Source organism: Calidris pugnax, unplaced genomic scaffold, assembly GCF_001431845.1.
Source record: "Calidris pugnax isolate Ruff unplaced genomic scaffold, ASM143184v1 scaffold68, whole genome shotgun sequence".
NCBI lineage: Eukaryota > Metazoa > Chordata > Aves > Charadriiformes > Scolopacidae > Calidris > Calidris pugnax.
Window position 1 is genome coordinate 1669063 of NW_015090921.1, and position 24460 is coordinate 1693522.

The window sequence follows — 24460 nt, forward strand, 5'->3', positions numbered from 1 at the left end:
GGGCGGGCCTGTCAGGGGAGGCCGTCGGTGCGGAGCCGGTGCCCCGGCGGAGGGGCCGTCGGGGCTCTCACGGCGGCGGCCGAGGTGCTCGGGGAGGCGGGCGCCCGGGACACGCTGCGGTGTCCGAGCCGGTGGCCCTCGGGGGAGGCCGGGCAGGGCGCGGGCGGCCGCCCCGGGGGGGTCTGCGGTCCTTCTCCCTTCCCACCCAGAGGATGGACAATAGCGGGAAATGCCCGACTTACCCTCCCCTGACTCCCCTTTTGTTTCCAATGTCAAATGGTTGGAGTTTGTCTGGGAAAAGGTAGGAAATTTTGGCCCCGCTTAGCTGAGGTTGGAGGTTCTCCCATTGGAGAACCTGCCAGGGGCTGGCCGTGGGGAAGGGCATCCTGGAAAAATCCCACAGGGGCAGTTTCCCAGGTGGGAATAAGCATTAATCTTGCGTGGATCTCTACTTGAGTTTCCCGGGGGAGCCGAGTCCCCAAGGGTTCTCCCAGGAGCAGCATATGCGACTGATTCTGTAATGTACAATTTTCTCTCAGCTAATCTATCCTAATCCTTCCCGGTGTATTTGGCCATCCCACAGTCACCCTGCTCTCTAAAAGCTCCCAGGGAAGTGGGTCAGCATCTCCAGATGATGTTTCTGTCACTCGGTGAGTTTCTGCACTGGTGACTGACTAGAAAGCAGCATTGTGACCCTTCCATTTATGCAGACACTGAATGAGCCCTACTTCAATTATTCATGCTGATACTGTTGCAACCTTCTGCAGTTTCTCTTCTCCAGGGACATGATGTGTAACAAGACTTTGAAATACTTTGCCAATGAGGCTGCAGTCCTCTCTAGGCATATGGCAGCTGCTTGCTTGTCTAGCCATTCTTAAGGGTTAATTTATAGCAGTTCAAAAGTATGTCAAGGAAGGATGAGGATTCCCAGAAGGGCAGCATTACCCTCAATGTTCCTTCTGTTCCCCTCTAAAAAGCCATAATTCAGACTACTAAATGGTTAGTGGACTAGGCTCTCCAGATGAGTTCCATATTTTCCATCTGGAAGAAGCGACACTTTCAAAGTACAATTGATCTCCATAGTGGAGAACCTATGGCTTTGACATAGACTTGATTTAAATCTGATAATTTGTCAGTGTGGTCAACATTTGCTGTTTTGTAGATGGAGAAACAGATGCAGAAATGAAATACATTGAAACCAGGGATTGGAACCCCATTTGTTGTTATTTTTGTTTTACTAGCGTGATCATCTGGCAATTGTGCTGTGCTATCCAGAGAGTACTCATTGATAAACAGAGAACCATTCATATTTTTCCAAATACAGGAGGCTGGGTGGACCCACAATGGCAGCAGCAATACTTATGGAAATATAGGATAACTATACTGTGACCTGTAGTCAAGTAGGTGCATGATAGCTTTTATATTCTCCATTTTAATAATAGACATATTTCCAAACGGCAGTAAGGCAGACTGTTAATCATCAGTTCTTAGAATACTCATTCTTATATCAAACAGTAATCTAGATGAGCACAGGCACACAGAGAAATACTGTATGTCTAAGGTGTAAAGAACTAAGATAGTTTGAACCTTCTGTGCGTAGCACCCAATAATATTAAGACCAAAAGAAAAGGAGGCCAGTGCAAGTGGAAGGTGAACACGCAGTGAGCCTCCAAGTGATCACTGTCATTCTGCCAAAATTTCCACATTCTTATGCTTATTTATAGAGAGAGAGCATTGAAATGTACTAATCTAATAGTAACAGTAGGTTTCCAAAGTGGAGAGTACCTCTGAGAATATAATATTCTCAGCTGAAAAACATCTTGCTCCAAGAGATACTCATCTCTACATTGACTGTAAGGCATGAGATGGAATAACTCAGGACTCAACATTGCTGGAGTCTTAAAAATGTCAAAGTCTAGGACTTTGTTACCAGCATCTAAAGTCAGGTGTTAGGATTTGGTGGGTTTTACTCCTGAATTCTTCCATTCTTGTCCTTTTAAATCCCCAAACTATAAAGTGTACATTCTGCTCCAGGGTGCACAGTTAAGGAAAATGACATTTCACTTGCCTTAGAATTAAAGCTTACTGACTGGTCTGTAGGGGCGAGGATCTTTGTACCGTCTTGGAGGTCACATTAAGGCTTGGCAATTTGGTAGTTCATCATACCATATTTAAAAGACTGACACTGATTTTCACCCAATAAAGGTTAAAAGCTTCAGGTCTTACTTCTTGATTGACACCCAGAAATTTAGTATAGTTCTTGTTGTCCAGCAGATCCAAGCTGAAGTAAAGTCAGGACTTCGTTTGTACTTTCAGCTTTCCTTTAAGTTTTCCTTTGCCCTTATCTCAGGAAAGGAACTACGCCTGATGCTGAAATGAGATAAGCCAGTGATACACAACTGCTGTGCTGCTGGCTCTCTTGTCAATCCCTGGTCTCCCCCTGAGTGCTTTCTTGTCCCTGTAAAGCCTCCCTCTAGTTGTATACTTCCTCCAGACAGGTTAGAGAACAAAGGAGGAATTCCTGCGGCATCTAATCAAAGGTCTGAGGTTTCCAGCAGAGGTAATGCAGCTAGAATCAGGAGATGATCACAGAGCAAGCACTAAGTGACTACTCCAGAGCCTACTGACTGATTACTAGGGGCCCATTGGGAAACAGTACAAATTCATAAAGTCCGATTTCTCCCTCTTCACCCTCCAGCTGGTTAACTCGTCCCATGCATGTTGTCTGCTGTGCTAGAGCCTCAGCCACAGCGCCAGGAAAACTGTCTGTTTGAGGTTAAGAAATCTGGGGAGACCATGGTAGTGGTTACTAGAATGAGAGCCAGAGCCAGATGAGAGAGTCAAGCCACTGTTGTCAGGAGGAACATCAGATCATCTTTATTCTGATGTACACAAAGCCCGTTATGTGCCTACTTCTGACCACCGTGGCTGGCATTTGGGCTCTGAGGAAAGGAACCTGCAGTCCTTTGGTCAGGGACAAAGAAAATGTTTAGTCTGTTGAAATCAAATAGCTGCCTCGGTACATCCCTTCGAGTGTGTGCTGCTGGTGGAACTACAGTGAATGTAATAAATTATGACATTTCTAATATATCCCCAAGTCTAAGAAGAGAGCTGATGGCATCTTTCCAATTCGTTGTTTCAGTATTCCAGCAGGGTCTAACAGAATTGTCTTTTGTTCATTTTATGTATTAGAAGATATTTGGGGCATAAGAGTGAGAGATTCAATTTAGTGGGTTTTTTTTAATAAAGGGTGAGATTCTTGACTGTGGCTGCACATTAATTTGAATATTTGCTTTGGTGAGGCATAGGGCATAGCAGGTGAGGAGGCTATAAACTGGGTAAATGTGATTTTCTGAACAGGAAGCTCTTCTTTAAATAATATCTGAAGATTCAGAGCTCATAATCTGTGCTTTTAGTCTGTGCCAGTCCTTCAGAGAGGCCACGAGCTGCTTAAAACCGATACGATAGCTGTGTCAGTGTGTCCTGGATCTGCTTTTGTTCAGTGCTTTCTTAGATGACCTGCATGGCAATATAAAGAGTGGGTGTACCACATTTGCCAGGGACATAAAACTGTGAGACTTGAAATATGCTGGAGGAAAAAATTAGAATTAAAAATTATTCCAACAAGTTGGAAAAACTGCTAGGAAAAGAACTGGATCAAATTTGGTAAATACAAGGTACTACAATAAGGCAGGAATAATCAACCACATGAACACAGGAGAGTTGTAAGTGACTGGGTTGCAACTCTGCAGAAAAGAATCTGTTATGATAGATCACAAGCTGCACATGAGTCAAAGTCATGCTGTTGCAAATGAAGGCAAACATCTTGCTAGGGTATATAAAAGACATATATCCTGGAAGATACGTGAAGCAATCCTCCTGCTCTGTTCAGCATTGCTAAAGCCTCAGCTTGGAGGCTGGGGGAAGTTTGGGTTATTACATTTTGAGACAGGTGCGATTCGATTGGAGAGTCCAGAGAAGGGCAGCAGGACTCATCACAGGTCAGAAAAAATGTGACCTGCAAGATGATTTGAAATAACTGAAATTATTTAGCCCAAAGACCAGAAGAAAGCCGGCGGGGGAATGCTACAGTCTTCAGGTACAAAACAGAGGAGGAAATGATCTTTCTTTTGGGCTCATGGTGGGTAGAACTGAGAGCAAGAAGTAGCAGAAAGAAAGAGTATTTTAGAGTGCAAGAATAATTTTCTAGGACCTAGGATAATAAAAACTGTTGAATATTTGGTCTGGAGAGGTTGTGAAGACTCCATAAATTTAAGAACAATTAGACAAATTATCTGTGAAGAATTAAATCAGGCTAGTGATCCTATCATGGGAAAGCACCTTGGACTATCTGGGGTCTTAAGTTCTCCTCTAGTTCTCTTCTATCACTTTATGAAGGGAACATGCTCATTTTATGTAAATAAAATAAAAGCTGTCTGCTGGTCCCATTCTGATGTTTGCCTGATATCCAAGAGTAGCACAGCACCAAGAACACAGTGCAGCTCTTTCTGAAAAGAGCCTGAAAGAAAAGTAAGAGCATATTGGATGATGGTTAAAAGAGGTCTCTCTTTTTGCAGAAGGGGTAGGGAATGGGACATTCTGATTTCCCTGGAACAGATGCTTGACTGAGTATATGAATGCTGAATACAATGATGTGGAAGAAGAAAAAGGAATGAAGATTAGCATTAGCAAAATCATCTGAACTGAAAATACAAACTCTTCTAGTACTTCGGTCCTTGAAGGAAAGACCACAGTCCAAAAATGCTTTTTTAGAGATAAAATAAAATAATGGAATTCAGAACAGGAATAAAATAAAGGATAGTTATACAATTGATGTTTTTACACATTTCTCCAGGGTGAGAAAATCTAGGTTCTGTAGTATTCATGGTTTAACATACATTGTTTAATATAAATGGAACAGACAGTCCCCTGTGCATGGTAAAAAAAACCTGGATCTCTGTGAGGAGACAAGTAGAAAGAAATAAGAGAGCAATGATCATCTCTCTTGGATGCTGCAGTGGAGAGCTTCACATCAGATCCCAAATAGAACATGTTTTGAGTCCAACTAAAGAATTCTTTAATCCTCTAAAGGGAGAAGGATTTTTCTCTCCCCAGGCTGTAGACCTTTTCACTCAGACAAAAAGTAAAGCTCTTAGAGAAGTTAAAGACATACTGAGAGGAGTGGAAGTGGTTTTTATACCAGCCAGGCAATAGGGAATTTTTTCTATGAAAACAGGTACTCTCTGGGACCGAAAGGCTGCACAGCAGCTGCTGGAAAGAATCTGTGTTGAATGAACAAGACAAGGAGAAAATGAAGCATTGGGCTGTGCTTTTTAGAAGGCTGTTTTCATGGAGCTGTTGCTCAGTGAGCTGTAGCATATTAGCATTATAATCTGGTGTCGTTTAAACACTCTTACACTGGAATTATCCATAAATTGATGGAAATCCTCATGTTTTGATTTACTCTGGGACATGTGAGCACAAACTGTGACACTATATAAGCTCTGGTTGCTTTTCCCTCTGCCCTTGTCTCCCATTGCTGCTTGAACACTTTGGGATAAAATAATGCTTTTCTTAGAAAGCTGGTGACTTCATGCCCCAGATATTTCAAAGCAAATTCACATCCCTTCCACCCAAGAACTGACCAGTGCTTCACATTAGCTTTTGTTGCCTTGCCAGAGTGTATTTCATCTCCCCTTCTCCCATCCTTCCCTTTGCTTTCTTTAATTCTCATACAAGTATATGAAACCCAGTCTTTATTTGGGAGACAAAAAAGGTGTTCAAAAGAAATCTTACTGTGACCTGGTGGAAGGCTGTTCAGCTTTAAAACAAGGTGGAAGGAAATAAAGCAAAGGATAGCTAATGTAAAAAATCCCCTTTTACTATTAAGAGAAGGCAAGAAGGTGGAGGGGTTCTTCTTGATGAAATCTGGGAGGAAATCTGAGACAGGCTGGGCAGAAAACTGCTGAACATGCTGGAGGGCGTTCTGCAGGTAGAAGCTGTTGATAATTGGCTTGAAAAGCAAAGGTGTTAGAAGCAACTAGAAGGAAGGTAGGGGACTGAAAGGGTAGAGGGAGCACTGGCTTGAAATATGAACTGAACATGAACATTTGGTTTTAGGGTGCATGGCTGAAATTCTCGGTGTGGTTGTGTGGAAATTGTGTAGGCTATTGCAAATGGCACTTCTGTCAGCATGAGCTGCATATTTAATGCATTGCAATGATATCCAAGCTTGCTTTAAATAAAGTGTCTGCATAACAGTGCTCAGAGCAGCCATATCCTTCATGTTAATTGATAATTTTTTTCTTTTGTGTTCTACTATTAAGAGGAGGCAACAAGGTGGAGGGGTTCTTCTCGATGAAATCTGGGAGGAAATCTGAGACAGGCACTATTAAGAGAAGGCAAGAAGGTGGAGGGGTTCTTCTTGATGAAATCTGGGAGGAAATCTGAGACAGGCTGGGCAGAAAACTGCTGAACATGCTGGAGGGCATTCTGCAGGTAGAAGCTGTTGATAATTGGCTTGAAAAGCAAAGGTGTTAGAAGCAACTAGAAGGAAGGTTGGGGACTGAAAGGGTAGAGGGAGCACTGGCTTGAAATATGAACTGAACATGAACATTTGGTTTTAGGGTGCATGGCTGAAATTCTTGGTGTGGTTGTGTGGAAATTGTGTAGGCTATTGCAAATGGCACTTCTGTCAGCATGAGCTGCATATTTAATGCATTGCAATGATATCCAAGCTTGCTTTAAATAAAGTGTCTGCATAACAGTGCTCAGAGCAGCCATATCCTTCATGTTAATTGATAATTTTTTTCTTTTGTGTTACGTCCAGTTAGGGTCTCAAAATTACATAAAACCTGCCAGTGGGTTGCTGCAGTACTTTATTTTAGTATTTTAGCAAAATTCTTTTCCTATAAGCAAAACTCAGAGGCAGCAGCTTCAATCTGTCAAAGGCGATTTTGCCTGGGAGGAAACTGGCTGGTCACGCTGATGAGTCTGGAATCTGTGAACACTTGACAGGCTCTGAGCACTTTCTCACTGTGAATGAGGAACTGATGAGTGAACAGCAGTGTCCAGCAGCGCTTTTTGATGGTAATGCCAAAGCCTTTTACCAGCAGCTTCGCAGTGCAGATGGAGTTTTACAGAAATAGTCACACAAGCGTTTCTACTGCCATTATCAAGGGACTGGCATTTTTTAAATACTGGAAACAACATAAAGCCAGAAAACAGATATGGGAAAACTTTGTAAAACTATGTGTGTATGGAGGGGATTTTTCAGCAAATACTTCTCTCTGTCCTTCCAGCCAGGGCTGTAGACTCTGCCTTGTGGGCAGGAGCACCTCTGTGTCAGGTTGTCATAGAAAAATCCACGTTCAAAAGCACAGCTGTGAAAACTTGACATGTACAGGGTTTAAGGGAGGAACTTCAGAGCTCCCTGTTGAAGAAGATGACAAGCTGATTAAATCCAAGGACCAAAATATACTCAAAGTTTAAAAGGTGGAAGCAAAAACTGGAGGTTTCATGAAGATACCAGCTATGAATTCACAGCCCTGGGATGTGTCATTTACACCAGCTATAACCTTCTGAGAAATAGTTGATAATAAAAGGGCCAAAAAACTGAAATGTCCCAGTTCTAGCTATCTATAGGCATTCCTCAGAGAGGTCTCATTACAAGAGATTTGGCAGGAAAGACCACTGGAAATGGGGAACTACACATTGCTGTTTGTGAAGGGCCAGTATTAACAAACATGACAACAACTAATTTTGCTAACTTACTTTGCCACTTTTAACTGTGTATCTGTAGGCTGCTGGGACTAGAATTTGATAAACATAATTCATGAAATGCAGCTGATATTAAAGAGCACTATGCAGAATTTCATTGTTAATCAAGAAATTCTCTATGACCCAGGGCAATTCTGGATCTCAAAACTGGCTGGTGACAAAAATGGGAATAGTTAAATGCAGTGATTATTCTTTAAATTATTGTTTCTGGCTATGAAAGTGACAGTGTCTGACAGTGTCATGTCAGACAATTAGAGAATGGGAACAGAAAAAAACCCTCATTAGTGTATGTGGACTTTGACTGACACCTCCCTTTCCCCGGAGTTTGGCAGAGCAGGGTTTTCATTCTGGAATAATACTGGCCTCTGCTTTGGTGCTGAGAGCATGATGGTTGTTTCTTCTCAGTTCTCCAGCTCCAGGCCTGTGCCCCGACCCAGCAGGAGGAGGAGCAGAAAGGAGTGTCCCGACCCAGCAGGAGGAGGAGCAGAAAGGAAGATGCCAGAGCAGAGATGGAAGATACACAGATCTTAACGCCTTTGATCACCTTCTTCACTAAACTAGAGCTCAGTGAATTTCCAAATTGAGATGTTGCAGCATGTTGGCAGCGAAGAGCAGCACTGCAGTGCAATTCACAGTGTTCTCTGAGTATCTTCGCAGTAATGAAACAGCAGGGCATGAAAAGAAATGAAGGTGATTTTTTTGGCTGAGTGTGATGGCAGATGTTAAAAGACAGCATGTTTTCTTGCCTTACCTGTCAAGACAAGAAAAAAAAACGCCCAAGGAAAGCAGCATTCCTGTAGGCAAATGCCCCAGTACAGAGCTTTTTTCAGGTGGATTTGCAAAGCCTACTGTCAGAAAATATCAGTCAATAGCATGTAACATTTTCTTAAAGTATGTTATAGTGCAGCCTTTGATGGATAAAAAGACCAAAGCAATTATGTTTCCGTTGATGAAACATAGTGTTACAAGTTGATCTATCAAGCCAAGAGAACTGAATCTCATCCCTTCCGAAAGTTTCCTGCTAACTGCAGGTAACCAAGACCAGAGCTACCCAACTTGTGAACATCTTTGGTTGCATTGCTAGATCAGCTCTAGCAGTCAGTGAGCTCAGACATGACTAGGAAACAAAAGTGCATTTGTTGTCCTTGTGTGTAATCCCAGCTGGCACTCAGCTATCCCTTTATTCCCTTAGGGGATGATTACTGGACTCCACAGGCTCATCCTAACCTGTGATTTGATGATCAACCAGAAAGAACCAGCATATTCCCTCTAGCTTTTACCCAGGTGGGTGATGTGGCTGGTCTTAGAGCAAAGACTGGAGGGCAGCATTCCAGTGAGTGGGGGAACGGGTTGGAAGCAACTACTGCAGGCACAGAGTTCCAGGAAAAATGAGAGTTATGGGCCCACACAAGTGGGAAAGAGAAAGAGAAGGTGTGGCTATGCAGCTGGAGAAGAAAACAAAGAAGCAAAATCTAAAACTCGTTCCTTTTTTTTGATTATGACTTTACGTGGCAGTTAAATTAAAATCATATATTGGCTGATAGAAAGTGCAGGAGCACCGACTCACAGAAAGGAAAGTGAGGACATAAAACCATTACAGAGAGGACAATAAACAAACCTTGAAAGTACACCACAGGTTCCAATATCTCTTATCATATCTCCACAGTCTCATGTACAACAGTCTTCAGCAGGAAGGTAAGAAGGTATAACACAAAAGTTGCCATTCCTGTAACGTACAGATAGTCACAATGACTTTCCTACTTAGTGCACCTTCATGGATGGCAGGTTCCACAGGTTCCTATTAGATCCTGGACAAATAAACCTACTATTAACAGTTGTTCATTCTTAACGAGGCACTGAGAGGAGAACATGAAAGGATCACTGCAATATTTTTCCCAGCTGGTGGTGCTGTACCTGACAGGTCTGCTGGGTGACTGCTGGGTGAATGAAAGTGGCAGTATGGAACAGGAAGGAAAGCCAGTACAGCCTGTGTTTAACTGGAACACTTTCTCTCATCCTGATGAAATTTCCTTAAATGTCTATAAGCGTTTGTTACAAGTAAAGATTGAAAGGAAATTGTCAAATAGGGTACCAGCTCTGAGAACAGCATAGGAACCTCCTTTTCTGGTCTACATGGTTGGAGGATGAAAATATTCATTCAGCTGCATTGAAGGAAACTGCTGCTTAGATGCATAGAGGAAAGTGTGGTTTAAAAAAACAAATCAAGCAATAACTACCTATACTTATGTCTCTGAACTGTGACTTTCCTTTGGTAACACAGGAGTGGGGTAATGGTTAACAGCTCGATGTCCAGATGGAGATCAGTGACAAGTGGTGTCCCTCAGGGATCCATATTGGGACCAGTACTGTTTAATATCTTCATCAATGACATAGTGGGATCAAGTGCACCCTCAAAAAGTGTGCAGATAACACCAGGCTGAGTGGCATGGTTGACACACCTGAGGGATGGGATGCCATCCAGAGGGACCTTGACAAGCTTGAGAAGTGGGCCCATGTGAACCTCATGAGGTTCAACGAGGCCAGGTGCAAGGTCCTGCTGCTGGGTCAGGGCAACGCCCAATATCAATACAGGTTGGACGGGGCTCTGATCAACTTGTTCTAGTTGAAGGTGTCCCTGCTCATTGCAGGGGGAGTTAGACTAAATGACCTCTAAAGGTCCCTTCCAACCCAAACTATTTTATGATTATCCCAAGAGCTAAACTTTCCTTCACTGGAAGGAAATGGGGTAGAAAAACTGATCGATGATATGTAACAATAAACCAGAAAGAATAAAAGGACTAGCATCTGAGTTGATTCCAGAGTACAGATTCTAATATCATTCTACCCACACAGTGTTTCCACTTTGTCACTCACAGTTGAGTTTACCTTATTGATTATAATGCAGCGATGTTTTTAAATAAAAATGTCCCTAAGGATGTGAGCTACGCCACCACTTCAGGAAAAGAACAAGCTTGTGTTCAGTGGGGTGGTCTAAAAAGCTTCTTTGTTCTTTATCACCCCTTTTAAGTCCCCATGCTTCATTAGTTCATGGGAATAACACTCATCTTTTTCCTTCCCAAACTCTTACTTAAAGAGAAAAATTACAAGAGTAGTCTGTGATGCTGAACCCATCTGCATCCTCCTTAGGTTCCCAGTTTCTGTCTCCAACCCAGAAATGTCTTCTGTAAACACTTCTAAATTTTCTCCCTCATTGCCTCTTAAGAGAGTCCCTCATGGTCTGTATAGCCATTACCCTCCTCTTCACATTCTCCTTTAGCACTGCTGTGGGACCGACTGGATCTTGCTTGTTCATTCCAGCTGCTCAGATGATGAAATGGAAACATCTTATTTGCTGACTTTATTCCCTTAGGGGATGATTACTGGACTCCACAGGCTCATCCTAACCTGTGATTTGATGATCAACCAGAAAGAACCAGCATATTCCCTCTAGCTTTTACCCAGGTGGGTGATGTGGCTGGTCTTAGAGCAAAGACTGGAGGGCAGCATTCCAGTGAGTGGGGGAACGGGTTGGAAGCAACTACTGCAGGCACAGAGTTCCAGGAAAAATGAGAGTTATGGGCCCACACAAGTGGGAAAGAGAAAGAGAAGGTGTGGCTATGCAGCTGGAGAAGAAAACAAAGAAGCAAAATCTAAAACTCGTTCCTTTTTTTTGATTATGACTTTACGTGGCAGTTAAATTAAAATCATATATTGGCTGATAGAAAGTGCAGGAGCACCGACTCACAGAAAGGAAAGTGAGGACATAAAACCATTACAGAGAGGACAATAAACAAACCTTGAAAGTACACCACAGGTTCCAATATCTCTTATCATATCTCCACAGTCTCATGTACAACAGTCTTCAGCAGGAAGGTAAGAAGGTATAACACAAAAGTTGCCATTCCTGTAACGTACAGATAGTCACAATGACTTTCCTACTTAGTGCACCTTCATGGATGGCAGGTTCCACAGGTTCCTATTAGATCCTGGACAAATAAACCTACTATTAACAGTTGTTCATTCTTAACGAGGCACTGAGAGGAGAACATGAAAGGATCACTGCAATATTTTTCCCAGCTGGTGGTGCTGTACCTGACAGGTCTGCTGGGTGACTGGGCACATGAATGAAAGTGGCAGTATGGAACAGGAAGGAAAGCCAGTACAGCCTGTGTTTAACTGGAACACTTTCTCTCATCCTGATGAAATTTCCTTAAATGTCTATAAGCGTTTGTTACAAGTAAAGACTGAAAGGAAATTGTCAAATAGGGTACCAGCTCTGAGAACAGCATAGGAACCTCCTTTTCTGGTCTACATGGTTGGAGGATGAAAATATTCATTCAGCTGCATTGAAGGAAACTGCTGCTTAGATGCATAGAGGAAAGTGTGGTTTAAAAAAACAAATCAAGCAATAACTACCTATACTTATGTCTCTGAACTGTGACTTTCCTTTGGTAACACAGGAGTGGGGTAATGGTTAACAGCTCGATGTCCAGATGGAGATCAGTGACAAGTGGTGTCCCTCAGGGATCCATATTGGGACCAGTACTGTTTAATATCTTCATCAATGACATAGTGGGATCAAGTGCACCCTCAAAAAGTGTGCAGATAACACCAGGCTGAGTGGCATGGTTGACACACCTGAGGGATGGGATGCCATCCAGAGGGACCTTGACAAGCTTGAGAAGTGGGCCCATGTGAACCTCATGAGGTTCAACGAGGCCAGGTGCAAGGTCCTGCTGCTGGGTCAGGGCAACCCCCAATATCAATACAGGTTGGACGGGGCTCTGATCAACTTGTTCTAGTTGAAGGTGTCCCTGCTCGTTGCAGGGGGAGTTAGACTAAATGACCTCTAAAGGTCCCTTCCAACCCAAACTATTTTATGATTATCCCAAGAGCTAAACTTTCCTTCACTGGAAGGAAATGGGGTAGAAAAACTGATCCATGATATGTAACAATAAACCAGAAAGAATAAAAGGACTAGCATCTGAGTTGATTCCAGAGTACAGATTCTAATATCATTCTACCCACACAGTGTTTCCACTTTGTCACTCACAGTTGAGTTTACCTTATTGATTATAATGCAGCGATGTTTTTAAATAAAAATGTCCCTAAGGATGTGAGCTACGCCACCACTTCAGGAAAAGAACAAGCTTGTGTTCAGTGGGGTGGTCTAAAAAGCTTCTTTGTTCTTTATCACCCCTTTTAAGTCCCCGTGCTTCATTAGTTCATGGGAATAACACTCATCTTTTTCCTTCCCAAACTCTTACTTAAAGAGAAAAATTACAAGAGTAGTCTGTGATGCTGAACCCATCTGCATCCTCCTTAGGTTCCCAGTTTCTGTCTCCAACCCAGAAATGTCTTCTGTAAACACTTCTAAATTTTCTCCCTCGTTGCCTCTTAAGAGAGTCCCTCATGGTCTGTATAGCCATTACCCTCCTCTTCACATTCTCCTTTAGCACTGCTGTGGGACCGACTGGATCTTGCTTGTTCATTCCAGCTGCTCAGATGATGAAATGGAAACATCTTATTTGCTGACACTTTCATTTTTGCACCTTTAATCCTGCAGGGTTTGGTTGAATTTTTTTCCAGACTTTGTAATAGCATAGTAAAAGTAAGAAATCTTACGCTACATTTGCTTGCTATTACCCGTGTCCTCTATCCTATGTCTTCTAGACTGTAAGCATCTTTTAAAAGCTCTTCTACAGAGGCCAGAAATGTGCATCTTAGCAGGCTACCCGCTTCTTTGCAGACTTCCATAGTTTGAATATCTTCAGCCAGGTGAGAAGTTTAAAATAAAATCATCCCTGTGACTAAGTCTTGTTCATTTTTAAATAATAATTCCTCGTTTGCCTTTGGAGTAGCCTGAATTGTGCTACTCCAGTAGGTCTGTTGCTGGGGCAGTCTGTCTGGCAGTGTTGTCCCTATGCTTCTTATGGTTGTACCTCCACAGGCAAAGCAGAAAAATACAGGACTTTTGTGAGCGGCCTCCCACTACATGGCTTCCAGAAAATGAAATTGCCCTCTACTCCATTCTCTGAGGTCTCCATGCCTTCCAGTCTCTTTAGAGCTGGCTTTTGGCCACTCTGCCTTTTGGGGCCTTCCACTCTCTCTGTCTTAACTGAGATCCGTATGGTATATGCTGCCAAAGTGTCAAGTTACTTTCTTTTACCTATCAAAATACCTCCTGGTATTCCTGGCCAGATTGTCTCTGTTAATCCTGTATGTCAGGGTGATCTGCCTTCTGGTGCAGCAACCTGGTTCCTCCTGGAGAGATGGGATGCTTCAACAAAGCCGTGTTCCCCAGGCTCAGCATCTCTTGTGCACACCAGGAGAAAGAAATGAGCACATAAACCAGGCTAAAAAAGGAAATTAGGTTTGGGGGTGGGAAAGGAGGTGGTTTAACTTTGGCACTACTGTAACTGTCACTGGCTCCATGCAAAAATTCCTACTGTTGAAATGGTCTCAGTGTTTTAGCTCTAAAGGTAGTACTGTCAAAAAAGCACTGTACAGCAACGGACTTCTGGCTTTCTCAAGCTGTGGTTTTCAGTCCTCTCTGGTCTTGACAGAAACTGCTCATCATTGAACTCATTTCCAGCAATGGCCATTTTTTTTCACTACTTAGTGCTGGTGTGATTTCAATGATGGCTTATCAACAGTTTATTAACCTGCATGTGCTGACCAGCTTTATAGTAGTCAACACATTTTATGAACTATAGTTTAAAGTCAAATATTCTAATAAGGTTTTCCATTCTTCCACTTCTGATCAGTGTCAGAGTATGTTTCTTTGCTCTATGGTTTTTAGTCTCCGTTGCTTGAGGAGTGTGTATGTGGTGGAGAGTTGGATTTGTGTAATTTGTTCATTCAGAAAAGGATGTAAAAAAAATTATGTTACGTTGTAAAGCATTAGTCTGTTAGAATAACTTCTTGCTCCCATCTAGGGTTTATTTAGCCATCTTGTCTACTAAAACACCACTTTGTCTGTCTAAATGAATATCTTTTTAAATATAGAGAGTAAACAAAACAGAAGACATGGTGTGTCATCCTGGCACTTCAAATGTGTATAACAAATTTCCTTGAATGCTGTTACAGGAAGGAAAATCTTAATGTCAGAACTATTGTGTTTCCATTTTGATGAGTGAATATCCATCATCTTATATATCATCATTTTAGTTTAATCAGAGTTGTTAGGGCTTTGGTTGAAATACAGCAGTTTTAATTAATATTCTGAAGTGTAGGCAGACATTAGAGGCTTGTGCCAAAATACAGTCTCTCCATTTCCTTTTCTTGAGTATGGCTGGAGCTGAGGCACTTCAAAAGAATTTTTGTCTCTCCACAAACCTTTGAGTACACGGAAGCTGGTTTATTATGTTAAAGGACTCCTTTGACTGAAGGAAACATTTTAAATTAAGTACTTTCTATATTAATGCCATACAGTTCTGTCATTCACAGTGTGGTTTATGGTTTTCAAAAAGCATCCTTAATGCTTCAGACAATGTTTTACCTCTCAGGATTGTTCCAGAGTTAAAAAAACCACACTTATCAAAAGCAGAGAAAGGCCAGGCTTATAAGTGAATCATACAGATTTTTTACGGATTTTGCTTTTGAGGATCTGCTACAATTAATTTCTCCTTGACGTTGGAAGAAGTGATGCATTTGCATCATTATCTGATGCTCTTAATCTGTATCGGATGAGTGGAACAGACAGTTTGTGGTATCTGGGGAAAAAAAATCTTGCTAACTATAGTCCAGGAAGGCTGTTCATTACACAGGCTTTCACTGATTCAAATAATTGAAACATTTGCAGCTGTCCTTAACTATTAGAGTAAGAGCTAGGAAGAACAGGGCTTTGCTCTTGCAGCTTACAGGGTTTTAAGAACTTTTACTAACAGTTAATCCAACTGCACTGCTTCCCTTTTGTTTCATGTCTTATTCTTCAGTCATCTTCTGGGTAAAACTCCCACTGAAATTAAAGGACTTTTGCCTAAGGTAGAACTAGAGAATCTAGCTCATTAATATTTTGGAATAAAAAGAAAACCCTTATGAGTTTTACAAGAAGATCTGGCCTGCGAGTCTAGAAATGGGATGACCTTTCCATTATTGAAAGTCCTTTTGTAAATCCATGGATTCCAGAAAAAGAGTAAAGCTAATTGTCTTTCCACTGGTGGAAAGGACAGAAAAAAATCACCAGGACAGAAAAAATCACCAGGACAGAAAAATAGGCTGTTCATTACACAGGCTTTCACTGATTCAAATAATTGAAACATTTGCAGCTGTCCTTAACTATTAGAGTAAGAGCTAGGAAGAACAGGGCTTTGCTCTTGCAGCTTACAGGGTTTTAAGAACTTTTACTAACAGTTAATCCAACTGCACTGCTTCCCTTTTGTTTCATGTCTTATTCTTCAGTCATCTTCTGGGTAAAACTCCCACTGAAATTAAAGGACTTTTGCCTAAGGTAGAACTAGAGAATCTAGCTCATTAATATTTTGGAATAAAAAGAAAACCCTTATGAGTTTTACAAGAAGATCTGGCCTGCGAGTCTAGAAATGGGATGACCTTTCCATTATTGAAAGTCCTTTTGTAAATCCATGGATTCCAGAAAAAGAGTAAAGCTAATTGTCTTTCCACTGGTGGAAAGGACAGAAAAAATCACCAGGACAGAAAAATCACCTCCAGCAAGCACAAATCTATTAAAGTTTCCTGGGTCATGCAAATGGTGAATTCTGTCTTTTTCTTTTCAAAAAAGGTTCGCAACTCCTGTTCTGCTATGTGAGTCACTACCATTTTAGCCCTTTCTTTCCAGGTCATTAATTTAATGTCAGTGCCTTTGAGAACTGTTTAGCTCCGTCACGTGTTTTGTGCCTCCTTTTCAAAATTAGTTTCTTGACTTCTTCCCTGGGGGCTGATGTCCCTGTTGGTGCTGCCTAGTACCTGCAAAGGCAGGAGGGTACTTTGTTTATCCCTTGGGTGTGCTCACCTTCATCACCTGCCTCTGTGGTGTTACCGCAATAAGGACGGTAGGGTAGGGGCCGAAGGGTCCTGATTCATATGTCAATGTCATGAGAATAACACAGCTGCTATGTATGACACATGCATGGCCCATGCTGAAGACCCACTTTTCAACTCTAGCCTGGGTCTTTCACCTCATTCTGCAGCTTTAAAACTTATGGCATAGCACAAACTTAAGGCTGTTAGCGTGGTGTCCACACCTCACATCCTTGGTGCTATCTCTTCCCTGCTGGAAGAAAGCTATCCCCATAGCACCATAGACTATGGTCTATGACCCTTTTCCTGAGTATGGCTGGAGCTGAGGCACTTCAAAAGAATTTTTGTCTCTCCACAAACCTTTGAGTACACGGAAGCTGGTTTATTATGTTAAAGGACTCCTTTGACTGAAGGAAACATTTTAAATTAAGTACTTTCTATATTAATGCCATACAGTTCTGTCATTCACAGTGTGGTTTATGGTTTTCAAAAAGCATCCTTAATGCTTCAGACAATGTTTTACCTCTCAGGATTGTTCCAGAGTTGCCCCATCTCTTCTGTTTTGTTTACTCTATATTTAAAAAGATATTCATTTAGACAGACAAAGTGGTGTTTTAGTAGAGAAGATGGGTCCCCATAGCACCCATAGACTTGGGCACCAGAAGCATTTGCTGGAGGAGCAACAGAGCATTTTGGAAGCTTTATCTTTCAGACACTTCGCTAATACTCGAGTCCAGGAGTTGTCATGAGTTGCCTTTGTTTATGTCAGCCCTGTAGCTAGCTGAGCCTTCCTAATGATTGGCAAATTATTCTTAGACTGGTTTAGTGTGAGAGGCAGTTATTAGATACTTTCTACATTATTTTAAAAAGATAAAGAACCTAAATAGCCCTGAAAGTGGTGAGTGGGAGCTGTCAAGGAAACGACTTGCTAATGGAAACACAGCATAATTAACTGCCTTATTTAAATGATGTGCCAGTAAGTTATTGGGAAGAGCTGATACATAAGGGACTGCAGCAGCAGAGAATCTTTGCAACCGTTACTGAGTGATCCAACCTTTAGTAAGTGACCTTATTACAGAGAAATTAGCTTTGGGACAGAAACAAGGATAGTGGTCATTTGAAGGAACATAAGGTCAGATTCACTACAGAGTTTATTAAACTGTTTTGTCTTTGTAGGTTTTTTGGCCAGCAGTGACGTGCTTGCAGTATATTCCCTGACTCCCAGATACGCTGAGTGAGCTCTGGAGAGCAGGCTGGTTAGTGTGGCTAAAAACACAAATGCCAGAGCCTCTCCTGTCGTTTGTCTCAAGAACATGCAGCCATGTCACAGCCATCCTGGTTCTCCATGTGGCCACACCACGGTGATCATTGGAATAACCATGGATGAGTATGAATCAGAAACATCTAATAGCCCTTATAAGTTTGCCTTTAGGGCTTGGTTTTCTAAGCTGGAAGCTGAAACAAGCCTGCTGTGCTAGATGTAGCACTCTGCACTCTGCAAAAATTATACTGGTGGACCAGAGGTTCAGCTCACAGTGTGACCATTTGGAATTTAGTTAATGATGGGATGTTAAGGCCTATTAGTATTGTTTAACTGGAAGCAATTGCCAAATGCTGCACAGCCATGGGAAGAGAGAGTCTTTGCCCTGAGGAGCTCACAAACTAAATGGCCAAGTGAGGAAAAATAAAGACTGCATGGAAGCAGATGCTTGGTAATTAGCTATGGCTTAATGGATCCATTGAATTAAACTGTTTTGTCTTTGTAGGTTTTTTGGCCAGCAGTGACGTGCTTGCAGTATATTCCCTGACTCCCAGATACGCTGAGTGAGCTCTGGAGAGCAGGCTGGTTAGTGTGGCTAAAAACACAAATACCAGAGCCTCTCCTCTCATTTGTCTCAAGAGCATGCAGCCATGTCACAGCCATCCTGGTTCTCCATGTGGCCACACCACGGTGATCATTGGAATAACCATGGATGAGTATGAATCAGAAACATCTAATAGCCCTTATAAGTTTGCCTTTAGGGCTTGGTTTTCTAAGCTGGAAGCTGAAACAAGCCTGCTGTGCTAGATGTAGCACTCTGCACTCTGCAAAAATTATACTGGTGGACCAGAGGTTCAGCTCACAGTGTGACCGTTTGGAATTTAGTTAATGATGGGATGTTAAGGCCTATTAGTATTGTTTAACTGGAAGCAATTGCCAAATGCTGCACAGCCATGGGAAGAGAGAGTCTTTGCCCTGAGGAGCTCACAAACTAAATGGCCAAGTGAGGAAAAATAAACGGAAGCAATTGCCAAATGCTGCACAGACATGGGAAGAGAGAGAGTCTTTGCCCTGAGGAGTTCGCAAACTAAATGGCCAAGTGAGGAAAAATAAAGACTGCATGGAAGCAGATGCTTGGTAATTAGCTATGGCTTAATGGATCCATTGAAAATGCTTTATTAAATTAATTTGCTGCATGAGAGATAGTCTGTCAGACCTGCCATTAGCTGGTTAGTTCCTTGTAAGTGGCATGGCTAGGGTTAGTAGTGACTGAATTTTCAACTGTGAGAAGGCAATAGCTATGGGTATTAGTTATAGAATCAGGAACCGTGATTTAGGAGGTCTCTAGCCTGACCTGAAAGCAGGGCCAACAACTATGGGTATTAGTTATAGAATCTCTAGCCTGACCTGAAAGCAGGGCCAACACTGAATGCAGACCAGGTTGCTCACAGCTTAATCCAGTCTGGTCTTGAAAACTTCCAAGGATGGAGATATCCCAATCTCTCTGGGTAATCTGTTTCATTCTTAATTGCTCTCAGCATGAAATTATTTTGCTTATATGTGGTTGAACCTTCCTCTTTGGATTTTATGACCATTGCCTCTTATTCTCCCACCATGCACATCAATGAAGAATCTATCTCTGTCGTCTCAGTAACCTCTACATAGGTACTGGAAGGCTACTACTAAATCCCCCCTAAGTTTTCTCTTCTCCAGGCTAAATAAGCCCAGTTCCCTCAGCCTCTCCTCATAGGGCAGGTGCTCCAGACCTCAGTCATCTTGGCTGTCCTCCTGGCATCACTCAAGTGCCAACTAAGGGGGGATAATCACTGCCAGTGGTTACTGTTTACATTCTGTTGATGCACCCCAGTGTGCTGTTAGCCTTCATTGCTTGCAGGGCATAGCACTCACTCAGCTATAAATTATTGTTCTCCGGGGTTCCTAGATCCTTTTCAGTAGCACTGCACACATAGGTACTGGAAGGCTACTACTAAATCCCCCCTAAGTTTTCTCTTCTCCAGGCTAAATAAGCCCAGTTCCCTCAGCCTCTCCTCATAGGGCAGGTGCTCCAGACCTCAGTCATCTTGGCTGTCCTCCTGGCATCACTCAAGTGCCAACTAAGGGGGGATAATCACTGCCAGTGGTTACTGGCTACATTCTGTTAATGCACCCCCGTGTGCTGTTAGCCTTCATTGCTTGCAGGGCATAGCACTAACTCAGGTATAAATTATTGCTCTCCAAGGTTCCTAGATCCTTTTCAGTAGCACTGCACCCTGGCCAGTTAGTTGCTACATTCTGTTAATGCACCCCCGTGTGCTGTTAGCCTTCATTGCTTGCAGGGCATAGCACTAACTCAGGTATAAATTATTGCTCTCCAAGGTTCCTAGATCCTTTTCAGTAGCACTGCACCCTGGCCAGTTAGTCCCCAGCCTGTACCAACAGGCTTAGTCCATCCCAGGTACAGGAATTTGCATTCATCCTTGCAGAATTTCCTTTCAGTCCATTCCTCCAGCCTGTCTAGGTGCCTCTGAATAGCAGCTGTGCCTCCAAATGTGGTGGGAAACCCTCTGCAACGTTGACAAGTGGGCATTCTGTCTCCTTCTCCAGGTCACTGATAAGAAATATTAAAGAGGACATAGGAAATTAAATATTAAACACTTGCCCTTGGGCCTGGCAACCTGGCCAGTTTTTCACCCATCTACTAGCCCACTTACCTAGATTGTAACACAGGAATGGTCTGGGAGAGTGTAAAAAAAGGTAGGCAATATCCACTGGTCCCTTCTCACAAGAAGGCAATCAGTTTGGTTAGACATAATCCACCCTTAACTGGTCAACACATGCTAAATGTCATGTCATTTGCCTAGAAATGTGTTCCAAGAAGAACACTCCATGTTTTTCCCAGGGACCAAAGTGAGGGGCATCGTCTCTGAAGATGGGTGCAGCATTTACCTTTCTCCAGTCACCAGGGACCTCCTTTGATCTCCATGACCTTTCAAAGATTATAGAGAGTGACTTCAATATGACATCAGTCAGCTCTTTCAACATCCTCCAGTGCAGCCCATGGGGTCTCATGGATGTGTTCAGGAGAAGTCAGGAAGAACATTCTGAGTTCAGGGGCATGGAGGAAAATACTGATGTGTTTGTCAGAGAAGTGATCTATTGTAAAATTAGGATTTGTCTTTGCTAGCATGTCATTTTCATGTAATTGAGAATTTTATTCATTCTTGCATTCACATCTGTTAGAGCTGCGTTTCAGATTTCAGTTTTATTTTCAAGTGTGAAAGGACTGTAGGTCAAACTGAATTCCCGTTGGTGAGTGATTCTAGGTATTGTATCTTGCCAAAACAGGATCCCATTGCCACCTCACAGTCTACGTGGATTCCGTCTGCTTTACTTCTATTCCTAGGCCATCCCAGATGATTCAAATATTTACCCCTTTATCCTTTTTAATTCAGGATTTGTCTTCACCCTTCCCCCCAATGATTAGCATGTTTTGCCCCTGTTCTGCTGGTCTGTGAATTCATTGTTTGCAGGCTGGCAAGGCACCAGTTCTGGGGTGACAGATGGGGCAGACTGCAAACCAGGCAGTTGCCTCCCAGCCTGAATGATATTTTAATAAGCACAGAGAGGTGACAGAGAGAGAAGCTTCTCATTGGAATGACTGGCAGTTTTGTTTTCAGCCTGAAAGCACTAATAGATGGTTTTGGGCCTCAGTCCAAAAAAAAAAATCACAGAAACTAGAAGCAGAAAATCCCATTAGCTCCTAACTTATCCCTCTTTCTTAAGGGTCAAAGAAGTTTTTCATCTCTAGTCTATTATCCACATAAGGAGTTGTTTCTCTGTTTTTGGTATTTCAGTTGTCTCTCAGGGATTCTGTACTTTGGGAGACTTGCCTTTTATTTATCTTTTGTTTTCCTTCTTTTTTTCATTTCATCATTTTCTCCATGGTCTTCTCTCCTTCTTCCATGGTCTTCTCTCCTTCCCTAAACATTTCCTCATGTTCTAGTTTCTTTACACTCTTCACAGATTCATGGTGAAGCCTGTCTGAATAATGGCATCTACCAGCTTACTTGGCTTCCACATCCTTTGAAACAGCTAGTGCAGTGCTAGGCAATGTCATCCGCATGGGAATCTCTAGAGCATATGTCCTCTTCTCCCTGCCCTTCAGCTGTATCTTGGTTGTATAATACAGGGTCTGTGTAGGGCTTTGTTTCATCTTTGGCCTTATGAATAAAAGAACTACAAAAGGGAGCTCTGGCAAAGCCCCAGCAAGCTCTGAGATTCCTCTGCATTGTGAGCAACACAGCGTTTCGCAGACAAGCTGTAGGATAGCCAAGCTTTCAAAGGAGAAGATTCTTTTTCTTCCTACAAGTAGAGCGAAAAAAAGGTCAAGCTCCTGCTAGGAAAGCATCAAAATGGTGCTGGGATTTGAACTGAGGTGCGGTCCCGTACACTGGTCAGAGAATGCACTGGAAACGTCTCAATATTTGGACATAGACCTTCATGTCTCTTTAGCAAGATTCAAGTCTTGGTTTCAACTGGAGTATGAGCTGGAAATTGATGGGATTCCTACTAAAATATACTTATTTTTCCTTTCAGACACAATGATGACACTGAAGGTTGAAATCCTGTTTGGCTTCCTTTGCTGTATGGTTTTTCTGCCTACAGATGGCTTCCCAGCAGACACCAGTAGTGAATTTCGCTCTGCTTTCTCTGTGGCCAGAACCAGCAGCATGGAAGGGAGCTCTGAGATGGTCATTACCTTTGACAAAGTGTATGTGAACATTGGCAATGACTTTGATCCCAAGACTGGATTGTTCCGCTGTCGAATCCCTGGAGCCTACTACTTCTCCTTCACCGTTGGGAAATACCCAAAGAAAAACTTGTCTGTCATGCTGATGAGAAACAAGAATGAGGTACAAGTGATTGTGTATGATGAACATCACCGCAAGGAACGGAAGGTGGCCAGCCAGAGTGCCATGCTGCAGCTTGACTATGGTGACACAGTCTGGCTGCGTCTACATGGAGATCCCAAATATGCTCTTTATAGCAATGTGGGCCCCTACACAACTTTCAATGGCTACCTAATCTACCCGGACACTTCTGCCTTCTTCCAGAATGCTCTTAGCTCTCAAGAGGTGGGTCCACACCATCACACTATTCAGCAGTTTCCCGGAGAGCAGAGTGAAGCTTCACAGCGACATGTGTTATCTGATCAACCAAACAGGGAACAAGACCCTCGCTCCGCATTTTCTGTTGCCCGCTCGCAAAGTCTCCTGGGGACAGATGACAAGCAAACCCAGCATGAGCCAATCACGTTTGACACAGAGTTTGTGAACATTGGAAAAGATTTCAATTCCTCCACTGGCATCTTCTCGTGCCGTATACCCGGTGCATACTATTTCTCCTTCACCATTGGCAAAATGCCCTTTAAGACTATGTCAGTGAAACTTATGAAGAATCACAACGAGGTGCAGGCCATGATCTACGATGACAACCACTCCAAGAGGCGAGAGATGCAGAGCCAGAGCATCATGCTGCCTCTGCAATACGGGGACACTGTTTGGCTCTACAGCCATCAGCACGATGGATATGGTGCCTACAGCAACCATGGCAAGTACATCACCTTCACAGGCTTCCTGATCTATTCAGAGGCTCAGTCAAAGCGGCTGCCAGGTGCCGGCTCACCCCAAGGGTCAAATAATTAAATGCAGGTGTGAAAGGAGCGTAAGAAAAGCCAAGGTGCCATGAACTTGGGTATAGCTCCTCTTGGAATATCATCCTCTACTTCGAGCATGCTGTCATGTGTCCAGTGCTTTTCTTCTGCTGCACGCTTGTGCCCTGTCTGCAGGGCCACTGCTGTGTCTGCCGTTCATCCATAGAAAGGTCTTTACAGGTTGTATGTGTGCGTCCTGTGTTGGTGTTCGATTTAAGCATAAAGCATGATGTAGTTTTGGGGCAGGGGTGGGGGCAGCGTAGTGAGATGCTGAGAATCAGAGGAACACTGCGGTAGTGTTACTGCAGATCCCCAGCGCCCAGAAAGCAAAGGATGTGGTGACTTGCCTTGCAGATCTGGGGAGGGAATAAATGTAATGAAAATGAATGTAATAAAAATACAAAAGGTGTGAAATTTTCTTGGATTGGAATTTGTTGTTACTTGTGCGACTCATGTGCGTGTCATGACTAAGGTATCAGAAGAGAAAGAAGCCTGGTGATTGTATGAACTGCCATATGGGTTACTGAGCCAATTTGCCTGTGCACACTCTTTTTTATCATTTATGTGTGTGAAGTGTTGGTACCTCTAATGATTTTATTACAGGTTTCACAATAGTTGGTGCTTTTTCTAACCTGCTGTTGATGAAGTCAAAAAGGTGGGTTTGAGAATCTCAACTTCTGTTCCACGAAAGTAATACATTAGAAACAAACAAAAGTAGGCTTCTA

At 42.7% G+C, this 24460-nt stretch overlaps 1 protein-coding gene across 4 annotated transcripts in view; it reads left to right on the top strand.

Moving 5' to 3' along the window:
* The window catches only part of C1QTNF4 (C1q and tumor necrosis factor related protein 4), a 31435-nt gene extending 7283 nt beyond the window's left edge, over nucleotides 1–24152 (top strand). The window contains exons 1-2 of one of the 4 annotated variants that reach the window (XM_014950126.1): nucleotides 4069–4099; nucleotides 22619–24152. In XM_014950126.1, coding sequence (XP_014805612.1) covers nucleotides 4084–4099; nucleotides 22619–23727 — 1125 coding nt within the window. In that variant the 5' untranslated portion in view covers nucleotides 4069–4083 and the 3' untranslated portion in view covers nucleotides 23728–24152. Of the gene's footprint in view, nucleotides 1–4068; nucleotides 4100–8423; nucleotides 8470–11612; nucleotides 11653–22618 lie in introns of those variants that run through there. The other 3 variants (XM_014950124.1, XM_014950125.1, XM_014950123.1) reach the window with 3 other exon arrangements.
* Nucleotides 24153–24460: the final 308 nt, after the last annotated feature.